Source organism: Nicotiana tomentosiformis, chromosome 9 (genome assembly GCF_000390325.3).
Source record: "Nicotiana tomentosiformis chromosome 9, ASM39032v3, whole genome shotgun sequence".
NCBI lineage: Eukaryota > Viridiplantae > Streptophyta > Magnoliopsida > Solanales > Solanaceae > Nicotiana > Nicotiana tomentosiformis.
This window is the reverse complement of record NC_090820.1, coordinates 55,333,031-55,348,629: the sequence shown is the minus strand read 5'-3', so window position 1 is coordinate 55,348,629 and position 15,599 is coordinate 55,333,031. Positions and strand designations below refer to the sequence as shown.

At 34.8% G+C, this 15,599-nt stretch overlaps 1 protein-coding gene across 1 annotated transcript; it reads right to left on the bottom strand.

Annotated features, from left to right (window-relative positions):
- Positions 1 to 13,190: 13,190 nt before the first annotated feature.
- LOC138898808 (uncharacterized) lies at positions 13,191 to 13,532 on the bottom strand. Its single transcript, XM_070184911.1, has one exon. The coding sequence runs from the start codon at positions 13,530 to 13,532 to the stop codon at positions 13,191 to 13,193; it is 342 nt and encodes a 113-aa protein (XP_070041012.1).
- Positions 13,533 to 15,599: the final 2,067 nt, after the last annotated feature.

Genomic DNA, 15,599 nt, shown 5'->3' with positions numbered 1-15,599 from the left:
ACAATAGAGGGTTGAGTTAGCATTTTATATCTTTATGCCTTTCTTGAAAATAAAACAAAAGGAAACTATTTTTTATAATTATGTGAAATAATTTAGTATAATTGTAATATGCTTCCTTAATCACAGGTCCAAGTCCGAAATACAAATTTATGATACCTTTTATAATGGACTTTATGACGTAATATTGAAACATCCAATATATATATATATATATATATATATATATATATATACTTTAAAACTTTTTCAGATTTTGATAAAGCTTTTTTCTGTGCAGTAAATTTTTTTATTATTGAATATACTGTTCTTTTCTTTAACTTTTCATTTGCCTTCCATTTTCTTCTTTTTGGTAGTTGAAATATAACGGTTTTTGCAGTTGACAAGGTTGGGTTAGAGTTTCCTTCTCTTTTTTGTTTTATTGTTTTTCTTCTGCTCAGGGGCTAATTGGTTTAGAAAAAGTGAGCTTCTATTCTTCTAATGCTGTTTAGAAGCTGTAAGGCAGTACATTGGACATTGATTCTGTGGGTCAGCTAGCGTGAGACTTTTTTTTGTACTTTCCTTTTTTAGATTTGTTGAAGTGATGGCAACTCTCAACAAATTCTCTTCCCAAAAGAATTTTAGTGATTTATTGTTATTTTCCAGTGTTGATGAAACAACATACTACTATCAAACAGTGTGGTTACTTGGAAATTTTTGCCTCCTTACTTGCACGAACAATTTTCAATATAATATATATTATATATACACATGTTATCATATCTCAATAAATATATAATTTTAAGAAACTAGTCTTAGAATACCCCATGAGTACAAACTTTTAAAAAATCACATAAAAATATATTATATAATAAAAAGTTAAAGAAAGCCATGTAAGTTTTCGAGAATGATTGATCTTGATTATTGATCGTATTTCGCTAATTTAATATAACTAAGAAAGAAACTCTTCGCATAGAATTTCTCAATCATAGCAATACAAAAAAAAAAAAAAAAAAAAGGACAAGAACAGGAGAACATAAATTTTTCTACCACCATCAATACCTTTAACCAAACACTTTAGAGTTGAGTACTGGTTATTCCTATATATTTGTTAAAAATGAAGGTGTAAGGCGCAAGAAAGAGTAGATCACAATTTTTCTCTATACACCATTTGGAGAAAGAACAAACACAATAGTGAACACACTTGACTTATTTTATTCTCCATTGAAATAAACACATAAATCCATCTATTAAGAATAAAAAAAGGAATAATATTTCGTTAAGGGGTTTCCTGCACCCTATTCAATGAATATAAAATTTTAAAATTTTTGTCAATATTATTAAATAATTTGTTTGAGTTATAAAATAAAAATTTAAAAATATAAACTTTTGAAATTGACAAATATTAATCATATTTAGTTAACAAAGTAGCGGATGACCTAACTAAGCATGAAAACAACCTAGATAATTTTGAAAGCTCATTGACTATGATGTATCCCCTTATTTTGTTTTAATATGGTATGAAATGATGTTGAGGTACGATATATTCTAAACCGGCCAACTGTATAAAAAAATAAAAATAAAAAAATAGCGACAAACTAATTTTGTAACTAAACAGTAATAATTCATCGCTAATTACCGATTATCTAAAAGCTCTATTTTCTATGAGATGAGTGTATTTTTAACATGATGAATTAATTTTAACGAATTTCTTTCTATAATAAACAAAATTTCGATTGTATAAGGTTAAGTTTTTGAAAATTTAAAGTAAAAATTTACAATTAATTTCAAAATTTTAAATAATAGTTATCTACATTTTGTGAAGACTTCGGTGTTTCAACGCGATGATCTTTTGTGATGCTTGAAAGAGTTCATTTTATATAGGAAAAGAAAAAGAAGTAATCCTAAATATTAGACCTTCTAAGACAAATTTGTAGGTATCGATGAAATAAATAAAAGAAACTTAAAATAATTCCAAGTAATAACTAAAACTTAATTTAGCAATCCAATGACTTTACTATAAGCGTCCAGATTAATAAGTAAAATTTTCAAATAATTTCAAGTATATATCTTTTTAGAGTCTTAAATTGTATTCAAATAAGGAAAGAATATAAGTACAATTTTACTCCATATTAAATATTAAAATTTGGAAGACCTAAATAGTAGGAAATAATTAACGTCCAAAATTTAGGAGAATAACTAAATTACAATTTTGTCCAACGTAAAACTTATTTTTTAAGGGTAAAAAAAACGAACGACATTTCGCTAAGGGTCTTCGTGCTTTTAATATAGTATATATATATATATATATATATATATATATATATATATATATATATATATATATGATCATCAGTATGTGCTTTTGGATTCTTTTGTAATCTTTCATAAAGAATTGAAGTATCCTTAGCAAGATCCTTTATAAAAGGAGAAATGTAATTAGGGCTTGGACTCTACAGGAGGAAGAATACCTTCTCTCAGAAGACGAATGTGGACCCTGCAAACAGAATCAAGATCAGTGTTGTAATGACAACGCAAATGATGAATTTTTTAATATTTATTCTCAATTCAAGGACTTAGAAGTCAATGTCCTAACTAATGATAGTTTATTAGAACTTCTCAGGATTATTAAAGACCCAGAATTAAGGTCCGAGATAATTGATCAGATGGACAAAATTCAGAATAAAATTTCTTGTTGTTAATTTTATACTACATCACCCAATGGTTATGAGTTTGAGACTGTAGAGCCCAGGTAGTCTAACAGTCCAGACAGTAAACCTTGGTTATGGCAATATAACCGGTGGTCCTTAAGACTCGTATTAGCCAGGTGGGTGTTGAGAGAGTCATGAGTAAGACCGTGGTTTAAGGTTTGATTGACAGGATTGTGGTTTGACAGGGCTAGTGTCTCAGTAAAATATTATCCTGTAGTTCCATTGAAGCGATCCAGTTTGAATTTGGTATCAGAGCCATGTGAAAGAGTAGAAATAGGTGTTAAGTTCAACACAATTTTTCTAATGAATATCATTAGGAAGCAAACTACTGTTAAAAATAATAGGAAAGAAGAATATGATATGCCAAGAGCTCTACAGGAGGAGGAATACCTTCCTTCAGAAGACGAATGTGGACCCTGCAAACAGAATCAAGATCAGTATTGTAATGACAACACATATGATGAATTTGTTAATATTTATTCTTAATTTAAGGACTTAGAAGTCAATGTTCTCACTAATGATAGTTTTTAGAACTTCTCAGGATTATTAAAGACCCAGAATTAAGGTCCCAGATAATTGATTAGATGGACAAAATTCAAAATAAAATTCCTACAAGTCCAGAGATTGAAGAAATTCCGTCTCAAAAGGGACCATATACAATGTCTGATATTAAAAGGATTTTGAGAGAAAAATCCCAGGCCATTGATAGGCCAACTAATCTCTTTGAATTGTTGTAAAAATTTTTCTACATCTTCGAGGTCCACGTCATTATTATCTTCCTCTTCTTGAGATTCTCCTATTATGACTACTTCATATTCCATGGTATGATCTGTAAATGCCATAGAGATATCATCTGTTATCTCTATCTCCAGATTTTTTATTAAATCTTTTTTAACCTCCCTCATGTATGAAGCCAGTATTTCTGCTTTGCTCATAATACCTTTCTTTATTTGAAGTTGTCTGGTTATTTGTTTGAAAGGACTTAAATCCTCCAAAATCTTGACATTAGTCTCTTTTTGCCTATTGTATTCATCAATTTTCTCTTGAATATTATCCAAAATTTTCTGGCTATATAATTTTCCTTGCTGATCAATGAGAAAAGGATACTGAAAACGCCTTTTAAATTTTTATGACCAAAATGTTCTCTTTTTCAAGAAATAACAAAATATTCTCATTTTGATGATTTTATTGTTTGGATGCCCCCTCCCTTCCTATTAGGGATGTGCATAATTTGGTAAATACCGAAACCGAAAAATTTGGTATTCGGTATTTTGGTATTCGGCATGGTATTTGGTTTAAGTTTTAAGAATAAATTGGTATTATGTATGGTATTTGGTATTTTAAAATAAAATACTGATACTGTACCAAAATATATATTATATTACACAATACATATTTTATTAATTATAACATAAATATAAGAAATCTAAAATTTTACTTTCCTTTATTCTCTAAGTTCATCAATTAACTCTAAGCAAGTAACAAGACATTTCTCTAAGTTTTCTCTCTTTAGGTTGGTATTTGCTGGTTTTGGATAAAAATTTTATCAACAAACATTTTTAGTTTTGTACTTTTGAGTACTTTAATTAAGAATATTACTGTTTATAACTCTATGCACTAGTTAGTATTTAAACCGAATAAACCGAAGTTACCGAACCGAATAAACCGAAACTGAAAGGAGAAAAACTGAACCATCCCGAATTTAATTAGGTACAGTATTGTAACGACCCGACTGGTCGTTTTGAGTAATTGCGTCCGGTTCAGCAGTTTTAGGTCATGAGTAGTTTCACACAGTGTAATACGACTTGCGTGCATCATCGGTTCGGGTTTTTGAAGGCTTCGAAAAGGATTTTTAGAAGTGACTCTCATTTTGAGAAGCTCGGAGTTGAAAGAATTGACCAATATTTGACTTCTAAGTATTCGACCTCGGATTGGGGTTTCGATGGTTCTGATAGGCTTGGGTGATGATTTTGGACTTAGATGTGCATCCAGATTTGGATTTGGAGGTCCGTAGGGCAATTTGAAGCATTTTGGCAAAAATTAAAAGGTTAAAGTTTTGAAAGATTGAGAGGTTTGACTGAGAGTTGACTTTGGTGATATCGGGGTCGGAATGTGATTCCGAGAGTTGGAACAGTTCTTTTATGTCATTTGGGACCTTCCTGCAAAATTTGATGTCATTTGGAGTTGATTTGATATGGTTCGGATGCTTAATTGTGATTCTAGAAGTTCTTGAAGTTCATGGTGATTTTCACGTGTTTTGGCATCCGATTCGTGGTTCTAAAGATTATTTTGGTGTTCCGATCGCGCGAGCGAGTTTGTGTTATATTTTTAGACTTGTGTGAATGTTTGGTATAGAGCCCCGAGGGCTCGGATGAGTTTCATACGCGTTTCAGAGTGTTGGAAGAAGGTTCAGCTGTGCTGGTGTCTCTGTTCTCGCATTTGCGATGTCCGCATTTGGGATTCTCACTTTTACGATGATGGGCTGGGGCAAGGGAGTTCGCAATTGCGAACTATTTCATTTCATTTGCGATTAGGCAGCTTCGCATTTGCGACACAAACTGTCACTTTTGCGAAAACTCTGAGCTCGCATTTGCGAGGCTTATATCGCATTTGCGACTTTGACAAAGCCGGCCAGCCTTCACATTTGCGATACCTTTGTCTCATTTGTGAGCATCGCATTTGCGATCCTGATGTCGCAAATGCGACATCTGAGGCTGGTATTAAGATTCTCATTTCGGGACTTAGCTTTATTTTATCATATTTTGAACCCTAGGTCCGAGAGTGGGCGACTTTGAGAGAGGAATTTCATCTACAATCATTGGGTAAGTACCTCTAATCAATTTTCTATCATATTTTGTGATTATACCTTAGGTTTAACATCAAATTCATGAGAATCCAAATGAAAATTTGGGAAAAGTTTTGTAAAATCTTTCAAAATGTGAAATGATGATTTGAAGGATGAATTGGTATCGGAATTTGATAATTTTGGTATGGTTGAACTCGTATCAGAATGGGTGTTCGGGTTTTGTAAATGTTATCGGGTTCCGAGGTGCGGGCCCGGGGGGTTGACTTTTGTTGACTTTTTGCAAATTGTATAAATATCATAGCTTTGTTACTTGAAGTTGTTTTCTCTTGTATTTTTTGATGTATTTAAGTCGTCTTTAGCTAGATTGAGCCGAGCGGAGGTGAATTTGTAAAGGAAAAGCTAATTTGAGTATTGATTTGGCCGAATTGAGGCAAGTGTCTTGCCTACCCTTGTGTGGGGGAAACTACCCTTAGGAATTGAGTAAATTGTGCTATCTTATTATGTGAAAGCCGTGTATGCAAGGTGACGAGTGGGTACCCGGTTTGTATGTGGTATTTGACCGATTTAGATTGCCTAGTGTCTTCCCATGCCTTTAATTGAATTGTCATAACATGTAGTATCTCGTTGTTAGTCTACTCTTACATGCTTTATCTAACGTTGCTAGCACCTAACTGTACTTCTTGCTCGTTATTTGGCCTTATATGCCTTAGTTGAAGTTATTACCTTCCTTATTGTCTTGTTACCGCTTAATTGTTGAGTTTCTTCTATGTCTTGTACTTATCTGTTACATGTCCTAATTGTTGTGATTGCATGCTTAGTTATCACGTACCTTACCTGTTCGGGGATTTTGTAAAGTTTGTTGTGTTCCTCCGGGCTCTATGTGGTTCCTTCGTTGTTGTGCACTGATTCCCTTGATTGTAGAAATTTTTGTAAATGGAGTTACTGAATTGTTGTTATTGATTTATATTATCGTAATGGGGATCGGGTTGCACGCCGCAACAAGTGAAATAAGGGAGGTGGTGAAATAAGGGAGGATATTTATATTGTGATATTGTTATTATATGGTGGGATCGGGTTACACGCCGCAACATGTGAAACAAGGGTGAATTGATATGGTGGAATAAGAGTGAATTATGATATTGATATTATATGGTGGGATCAGGTTGCGTGCCACAACATATTTTATGTATTGGCATGATATTGATATTGTACGGTGGGATCGGGTTGCACACCGCAACAGGTGAAATAAGGGTGAATTGATATAGTGGAATAAGGGTGAATTTTGATATTGATATTATATGGTGGAATCGAGTTGCGCGCCGCAACACATTCTATGTTTGCATTCCCTGTTTGTTGTATTAGTTTCGGTTCTTTCGTACGAGATACTGAGAATTTGTATTCTCGGTTCTTTACTGTTTTTCGAGGATGAGTTATTGTCATTGACTTAGCGCCTTGCCATCATTTCCTGAGTTCTTTTTCCTAATACTATTATTCTAGTAAATTGATTCTCTAGGTGAATTTACTACGTTGAGTCATTGCCTCATGTCCTGCTGAGTTGTTAGTAATATAGTGAGTTTAGATAAATAAAAGAATTAATATCATGCTGCCTTGTGTGATTTTTAAGTTAAAAACCCGCCGTTTATTTCGATACTTACCATTTCTACTAGTTGTCATATTTTACTTCAATTGATTTCTCAACTTAATCTCTTTGGCCTGTCTGAGGTTTTTATTTTACTTAAAAAGGAATTGTTATTATATTGTAATTCAATAAATTCTATATTAAATTCAGTAGCTTATCCGGTGTTGTATTTATTTGAAAGAGGTTAGTTTCATTAACCAACTTATTTCCAAAATAAACTCATTTTTCTCATTGATTTCCTACTTGGTTCAGAAGCTGTAGTTTTACTTTTCGGCATATATACGTAAAGTCTTTTGAACATCCTAATTAGCATTTGTCACGGATAATATGTACTAAGTAGCACGTGAATTTTTCCGTGCAAGGTGAGATGGAAAGATGTGGGCACAAGGTGCCGTACGTATTAAAGGTTTGAAAGATGAGATATGTGGTATGAAATTATGAGAATTGGGATTATTGGAGTCATGTATTAGAAACGATTTGATTGGTTGGGTTGACATCATTTTTTCTACTTGAGTACATTTACCCTCGTTTGTATCCAAACTATGTTGTAGTCTAATTACCTGGTTATTTCCCGTCGCCAGTCGTGTTTCCCTTATCGTTATTACTGTTTGTAATCTGATTTATGTTGCTATTGACATTCCTTTAATATTCCTTTTTTTTTTAGGTTTATGTCATATCCTGCACATGTTTAGATGTTCAGTGAGTGTCTTGACCTGACCTCGTCACTACTCTACCCAGGTTAGGCTTGATACTTACTGGGTACCACCGTGGTGTATTCCTGCTACGCTTCTGCACAATTTTTGTGCAGAGTCAGGTACTTCGGATCGAGTAGGTTTTGAGACTCATGCTTGGTGTGGCTGGAGATTTCAAGGTACACCTGCCGGGCGTTCGCAGACTCCGAAGTCACCCTCTAATGTATTTATTTCCATTGTTTCATCTATTCCGGAACAGTAATGTATTCAATATGTAAATCTTCTCTTAGAAAGGCTTATGACTTGTACTACCGGTTTTTGGAAATTGTAAATTTTATAGAGAATTCCATTTTTAAAGTTGTTAGATGTTATTTATTATTGTTATTCAGTAAATGTTAGCCTTACCTAGTACCTAAGATTAGGTGCCATCACGATACCCAACGGAGGGGAAATTTGGTCGTGACAAGTATTGGTATAGCATTTTACGAAACCGAATACCGAAAATACCGAACCGAAATATCTAAATACCGTAACGTACCGACCGACGAATACCCCTACTTCCTATGGCCAAGTTCCACCTAAAGTCATCCCTTTTTTTCTTTCTTTTCCTTATTTTTTTTGTTTATGCACTTTCTTTTTTATTTGTCTTTTTCTCCTTTTTTTTTCATTTTGTTATTATTTTCTTACTTTATTTTTTTCTTTCTAATAAAATACTGCACTCTTTTTTTTTTCTTTTTTTTTTCTTTTTTTTATAGTTACTTTTTTTTTCTTTCTAATGATAATGCCTTACTCTTTTCACTTTTATGTTAATTTGTTTTATATAATTTTTAACTTTGTGCTTTCTAGTAAAATCTCTTTGTCCAAAATATTTGTCACTTTTAAATTATTTTATTTGCTTTTTTCTTTGTAATAAAATTTTGCAGTCTTTTTAGATTTTTTTAATTCTTTTTATTCTTTCTAGTTACAATCCCTCACTCTTTTTACTGTATTTTTTGTCTTAACGTTTTTGTTATTTTTTGTAATATTTTTTTTATTTTGTTCTTTTCTGTAAAATCTCTTCATCCAAAACATCGGTTACTTTTTTACTCTTTTTATTATTATTATTATTATTATTATTATTATTATTATTATTATTATTATTATTATTTTTATCTTAGTTTTTTCTAGTAAAATTTCTCCACCAAAACTTTTATAACTTTCTTTTATTTTTATTTTTATTTTTGTTCTTTCTAGATTAAATAACTGAGTCCTATAATTAGTATTGAGATTAAAATTATCAAGAGTTGCCGTGTCACTCTTTTTGTTTTATTCTTTTTATTTTATATTTGTAAGTGACTTTTTCCTATGATTGCTGTTGTGATACTAATATTGTCTCCTTTTTGTCCTTTTGTCTTTTTATTTTTTTTGAGCCGAGGGTCTTTCGGAAACAGCCTCTCTACTCCTTCGGGGTAGGGGTAAGGTCTGCGTACACTACCCTCCCCAAACCCCATTAATAGAATTTTATTGGGTTGTTGTTGTTGTTGTAAGTGACTTTTTCAATTTTCTTATTTAGATTTTTTATAATAAAATATTTGTCACCTCTTTTTGTCCTTTATAGTTAAATCGACAAATTCTTGAACTTGGTATATTACACTAATCATGGTATACCAATGCGTAATTTATCAAGATTATGAGAATACTATGATTCAACAGTATTCATGATATATCAATGTGTAGTTTACCAAAAATATTAGGTATACCATTTAACATAGTCAAACAAAGTATATTGTGATTCAACACTAAATATGGTATACCTATTTGTAGTATACCAAGAATATTTGGTATACTATTTAATATGCTCACTAATTATGGTATACCAGTGTCACGACCCGAAATCCCAACCACGGAGTCATGATGGCGCCTAACGTCCACTTGCTAGGCAAGCCAACATTAGCTACACATATATTCATTTTAGCAATTTTAAAAGCAAGTTAACAAGAAGGTAAAGCTATAAAACTTCAAAATATATGATAATCTCCACATACGTTGTCTAGTCTAATCCCGAAATCAGGTGTCACAAGTACATGAGTTACTAAAAATACTACAACCAAGGTCTGAAATGAAAATACAACTATCTAAATGAAATAAATAGTACAAAGATAAGAAGGGGACGTCAGGGTCTGCGAACACCGAGCAGTTCTACCTCAAGAATTCGAGTAAGGATAGTCCGAGCAAGCCTCCACTAAATGCCACTTGCACCAGAATCTGCACAAGAAGTGCAGAAGTGTAGTATGAGTACAACCAACCTCATGTACTCTATAAGTGCCGGGCCTAACCTCGACGAAGTAGTGATGAGGGTATAACAAGGTACTCATAGTAAACTTGCACGAGTATAAGTAAAAGCATTAGCAGAATAGAGAAACGAGAATTTACATAAAGACCAGAATACAAAATACATAGCAGAGGGCGCCGGAATATCATTTATGCTCAAACTCACATTACAACACGGATACAGAACCAACAGTCAAGAACAATCATAATATATCTTCTTCATTGCGACGCGCAACCCGATCCACACATATCATAACAATACTAATACCGTTGTGGTGTATAATCCGATCCCAAACAACATATCAATATCAGTTGCGGCGTGCAACCTGATTCCAAATACATTCAGCCCGATCCCAAATAACAATATCAATATCCGTTGCGACGTACAACCCGATCCCAAACAACTATATCAATACTACAAATATATACGACGAATCTTTCAACATAAAAGAAAGAAACCAAACAAGTAAATACTCTAAGGCAAACCAATATAACATGCTAGAGTGTAGTAGAAGCAAGTTAAGGCAAATAGGAAATTAAAGGCACATAACAGGAAAAAACGGACAACAAGTAAAAACATGAGTGCACAGAACATGTAGCAAAAGAGGGCATGTAACAAGGAAGACAAGTATTTAACAAATAAGGGCAAGTAACAATAAATGCATGATGGGAATAGTATCACGGAGTAAAGGAAAGCATGATGTAGTTAAAATACACAGTTAAAAGCCCACCCCGCATGCTTAATCCATGACAACGCATGTACACTCGTCACCATGCACATACGCCGGACCCCATACATAAAATCAAGTAGCAATTAGACCAATCAAGTCCTAATTCCCTCAAGTCAAGGTTAACTATGATACTTACCTCTTTCCGGAATCAATTCAACAATCAACCACGGGCTTTCCCTTGGAACAAGCCTCCAAACCAACCGAATATAGCCAATTATCAACCAATCAATCCAAAATAAGCTTTAGAAACTATCCACGAATGAAAAAAGTTCGATTTTGATCATTTTTGGAAAAGTCAACAAAAGCTTGCTTGGTTGAAATTCGAGATTCAGACCAAATCCCTATTATCCATTCACCCTGAGCCCAGTAATGTGATTTATTCTGAATTACAACCTCAATTCGAGGATCTCAATTTTATAAAATTCCAAAATTCTACCCAAAACTCCTAATTTCTGTCATAAAATTCATAGATTTAACGTTAAAAGTTCATGAAAAGTAATTAAAATTGATTGAAATTTAGTTAAAGTTGCTTATGGGAAGAAAATCCTCTTCAAAAATTACATCTAGAATGTTTAGGGTTGAAAAATAGTGTAAAATGAGCTAAGTCCCTACTTTTCCATCTTTGACCCAACTGCAGACGTCGTAATTGCGAACTCTTGTTCACAAATGCGATGTCCACAATTGCGAGACACTGATCGCAAATCATCAGACACAGAGAAGTCGCAAATGCGACAAATCTCTCGCATTTGCGAAGTACTCAGCCATCACAAATGCGGTACTTCCTTTGCATTTGTGAAGTAGTCCATGATTCCAAGTCTTGCAAAAGCGATAAAAATGTCGCAAATGCGATGAATTCTTCACAAAAGCGAAGACCAGTCCCCCAGTCCATGTTCATATTTGCGAGCCTAAAATCGCAAATGCGAGGATTGCAATTGTGATTGGAATCTCACAAATGCGAGACCTGTAACCTTACACCAGCAACTACTAAGCACTAGCAGTTCCAAATCAGTCCACAACGCATTCGAAACTCACCCTAGCCCCTCGAGTTTCAAACTGAACATGCACACAAGTGTAATAGCATCATACAAACTCGCTCGCTACCTCAAACCATCAAAATATCATCAAATAACAAGAATCGATATTCAAAACTAAAGATTTCAACTTAAAACTCATTTTTCATAATCTATCACATAATGCGCCGAAATGCGCTCGGGTCACCCGGGCCCATCCAAATGTGTGTACAAGTCCAAAAATATTATATGAACCTACCGAAATTGTCAAAACACTGATCACCGATCCGAGGTCGTTTATCAAAAGAGTTGACCGATTCAAACCTCATTTTAAGTCAAAAATCACTTTTTTCAAAATATTACGTAAAAGCTTTTCGAAAAAATCACGGACCACACACGCAAACCAATAAACATTAAATGAAGCTATAGGAGGTCTCGAAATACGAAAATTAAGGCTAGTACTCAAAACGACCTATCAGATCGTTACATTCTCCACCCCTAAAAGAAACGTTCATCCTCGAAAGGACATAGAAAAATATCTAAACTAGTAAAAAGGTGGGCGTATCTACTCCTCATATCGGACTCAGACTCCCACGTAGACTCCTCAATTGGCTGACCTTTCCATTGCACTTTCATAGAAGAAAAACTCTTAGATCTCACCTTACGAACCTGTCGGTCAAGAATAGCTACCGGCTCTTCCTCATAGGTCAAATTCTCATCAAGCTGCACCGTGATGAAGTCCAAAACATGCGACATGTCCTCACGGTACTTTCGAAGCATGGAAATGTGAAATACTGCCCCTGCTAGTCTAGGAGGCAATGCAAGCCTATAAGCAACCTCCCCAACTCTCTCCAAGATCTCGAACGGGCCAATAAACTTCAGGCTCAACTTTCCTTTCTTCCCAAACCGTATCACGTCCTTCATAAGCGACACATAGAGAAGAACCTTCTCCCCACCCATGTAAGCCATTGTACTTTCACAGAAGGAAAACTCTTAGATCTCAGCTTACCAACCTGCTGGTAAAGAATAACTACTAGCTCTTCCTCATAAGTCAAATTCTCATCAGGCTGCACCGTGCTAAAGTATAAAACATGCGACATGTCCTCATGGTACTTCTGAAGCATGGAAACATGAAATATCGGAAATACCCATGCTAGGCTGGGAGGCAATGCAAGACTATAAGCAACCTCCCCAACTCTCTCCAAGATCTCGAACAAGCCAATAAACTTCGAGCTCAACTTTTCTTTCTTCCCAAACCGCATCACGCCCTTCATAAGCGACACATGGAGAAGAACCTTCTCCCCCGCCATGTAAGTCATTGCACTTTCACATAAGGAAAACTCTTAGATCTCAACTTACGAACCTGCCGGTCAAGAATAGCTATCGGCTCTTCCTCATAGGTCAAATTATCATCAAGTTGCACCGTGGTGACATCCACATATGACATGTCCTCATGGTTCTTCCGAAGCATGGAAACTTGAGATACCCGATGTAACCCGGCTAGGCTGGGAGGCAATGCAAGCCTATAAGCAACCTCCCCAACTCTCTCCAAGATCTCTAACAGGCCAATAAACTTTGTGCTCAACTTGCCTTTCTTCCCAAACCGTATCACACTCTTCATAGGTGGCACACGGAGAAGACCCTTCTTACTCGCCATGTAAGCCACATCACAAACCTTCCGGTCCGCATAACTCTTTTTCCTGGACTGAGTTGTACGAAGTCGCTCCTAAATCACCTTAACCTATTCCAAAGCATCATATACCAAATTAGTTCCCAAAAATCTAACCTCACTAGGCTCAAACTGTTACAACCCATATTTTCGTACGTACGAGTATGTCGTAAGTCAATTGATGTAAGCTCAGAAATGAAATCATATTTAAAAGTATATAAAGTAAGATAATCATGTTACCTTTGAGGTTACAAATATTTAAGATCATGAACAACAAGTACAAAGAGGGTTGGACGGTTCAGAAGCTAAAGCAATTGAAGAAAACAATGTTTCGTCGAAAGTCGACAAGTTGGGAATGTTATAACATGTACCTTTGGGGTGAGACTAGGGTTCTTAAAATGATAAGGAGATTATGTTATGATTTATATTAGTCGTATGACATTCGTGTGTTATGTTTTGAAGTCAAGCGAGTTGTGGAACAAAAGTCGATGAAAGTCATCACAAGTTACATTCATAAGTTTTACTGAAACTTTGGGTCCAATGTAACTGCAATTTTCTCCCAATACACTTAGAGTTATGGGGTGTTCTACCCATAAAATTAAATATCTATGAGTCTATTTTCCAAAACATTAAACCGTTTGTCAATACGACATCGGAGTAGAGAGATATGGTCATTGTTGCGATACTGCGCAAGCTGCTAGGTGACAAGTAGGTGTGTCACCTACTTGCTTAAATGAGAGCCCAAAAATGGGCCATTTCGGGTCGTCCAAAGAGGCATTTTAAAGGCCTATTTTCTTCATATATTAGATTAAAATAGAGTATAATAACCAGACATAAGCTCTGCAAAATTCCTCCCAAAACTTTCCCACAAACCCTAATTGATTTTCTCTCCATTTCAAGTTCTAATTGGAGGTAAAACCTAGAGTTTGAAGAACCAAGATAGGAGCCGAGTTATCCAACAAATAAGGTGAGTTTACTGCTCTCTTTCATCCATTTTTTCTGCTGTAAATTCATGGTAAGTCGTTCTATACTTTTAAGAACTCACGGGACGGTGATCGGAAGCCGTGAGTTCGAGTTATTCACTTGTAGCGGACTATTTTGTGAACTATTTTGTGTTGCTGTTGGGCTGCGTATTTTACTACTATTTTGTGGAGTTTTGGAGGAGTAAGGGGGTGTATAAACACCATATAAATGTAGGGTGTTAGTCTGTTCGTTCGTCATAATATTTCCGGGTCGTTTGACACTACTACGGTGGTCGTTTTGTGTATGAAGAGATTAGGGTGTGTTGGGCTGTTTTGTAGTATTTGATGGCATATATAGAGCTGGAAAATGATGTATATATATATTGTTATTGTTCTGTTCTTGTATTGTTGGTGTTATCTTGAATTTAGAGGAAGTAAGGATTATAGGGGAGATGCTGTCCGTTTTAATACAAAATAAGCTCGTCTTTCGTTGTGCGATAGTTGTACCTTTCGTAACTTAACGATAGCATTATTATCATTCTTGTAGATTAAGGTACAAAGAGGTGAGTTCAACTTGGTGATTGGGAAGATTGTGATAAGGTATGTTAAGGCTAAACCTTTCTTCATTTTGGCATGATCTCGTAACTACATGAGTTTGATAACGAAGCATAAAGAGAAGTTTGTATTCCTGAATTTATTCACATTATCCTAGTCTCAGAAGTTATAGTATTCTCCCTTATCGGGACTTCATATTCAGTTTAGTATTGGATTATTTCAGCCAATAGAGCATAGAATGTATATATATACAGTGTTATAGTATTTTTACCACCATCGAGCTATTATCGGTGGGCAGGCCCCTATTGGGCAACCTCTGATCAGATGGTAAGTTATATACAAAGCCTACTGTGGCCGAGCGCCTATGAGCGAGCCTAGAATGGCCGAGATATAGAGCCTAGTATGGCCGAGCGCCTATGAGCGAGCCTACTACGGCAGGGCAGTTACACATACCGAGCCTTATAGGGCCGAGCAACTATTTTACATACTATATGGAGAGAGTTGAGTCAGTATACACAGGTAAGCATATCTTCATATT

Coding starts and splice junctions, on each gene's coding strand:
- LOC138898808 (XM_070184911.1), bottom strand. CDS start 13,532: ATGGCGAGTAAGAAGGGTCTTCTCCGTGTGCCACCTATGAAGAGTGTG.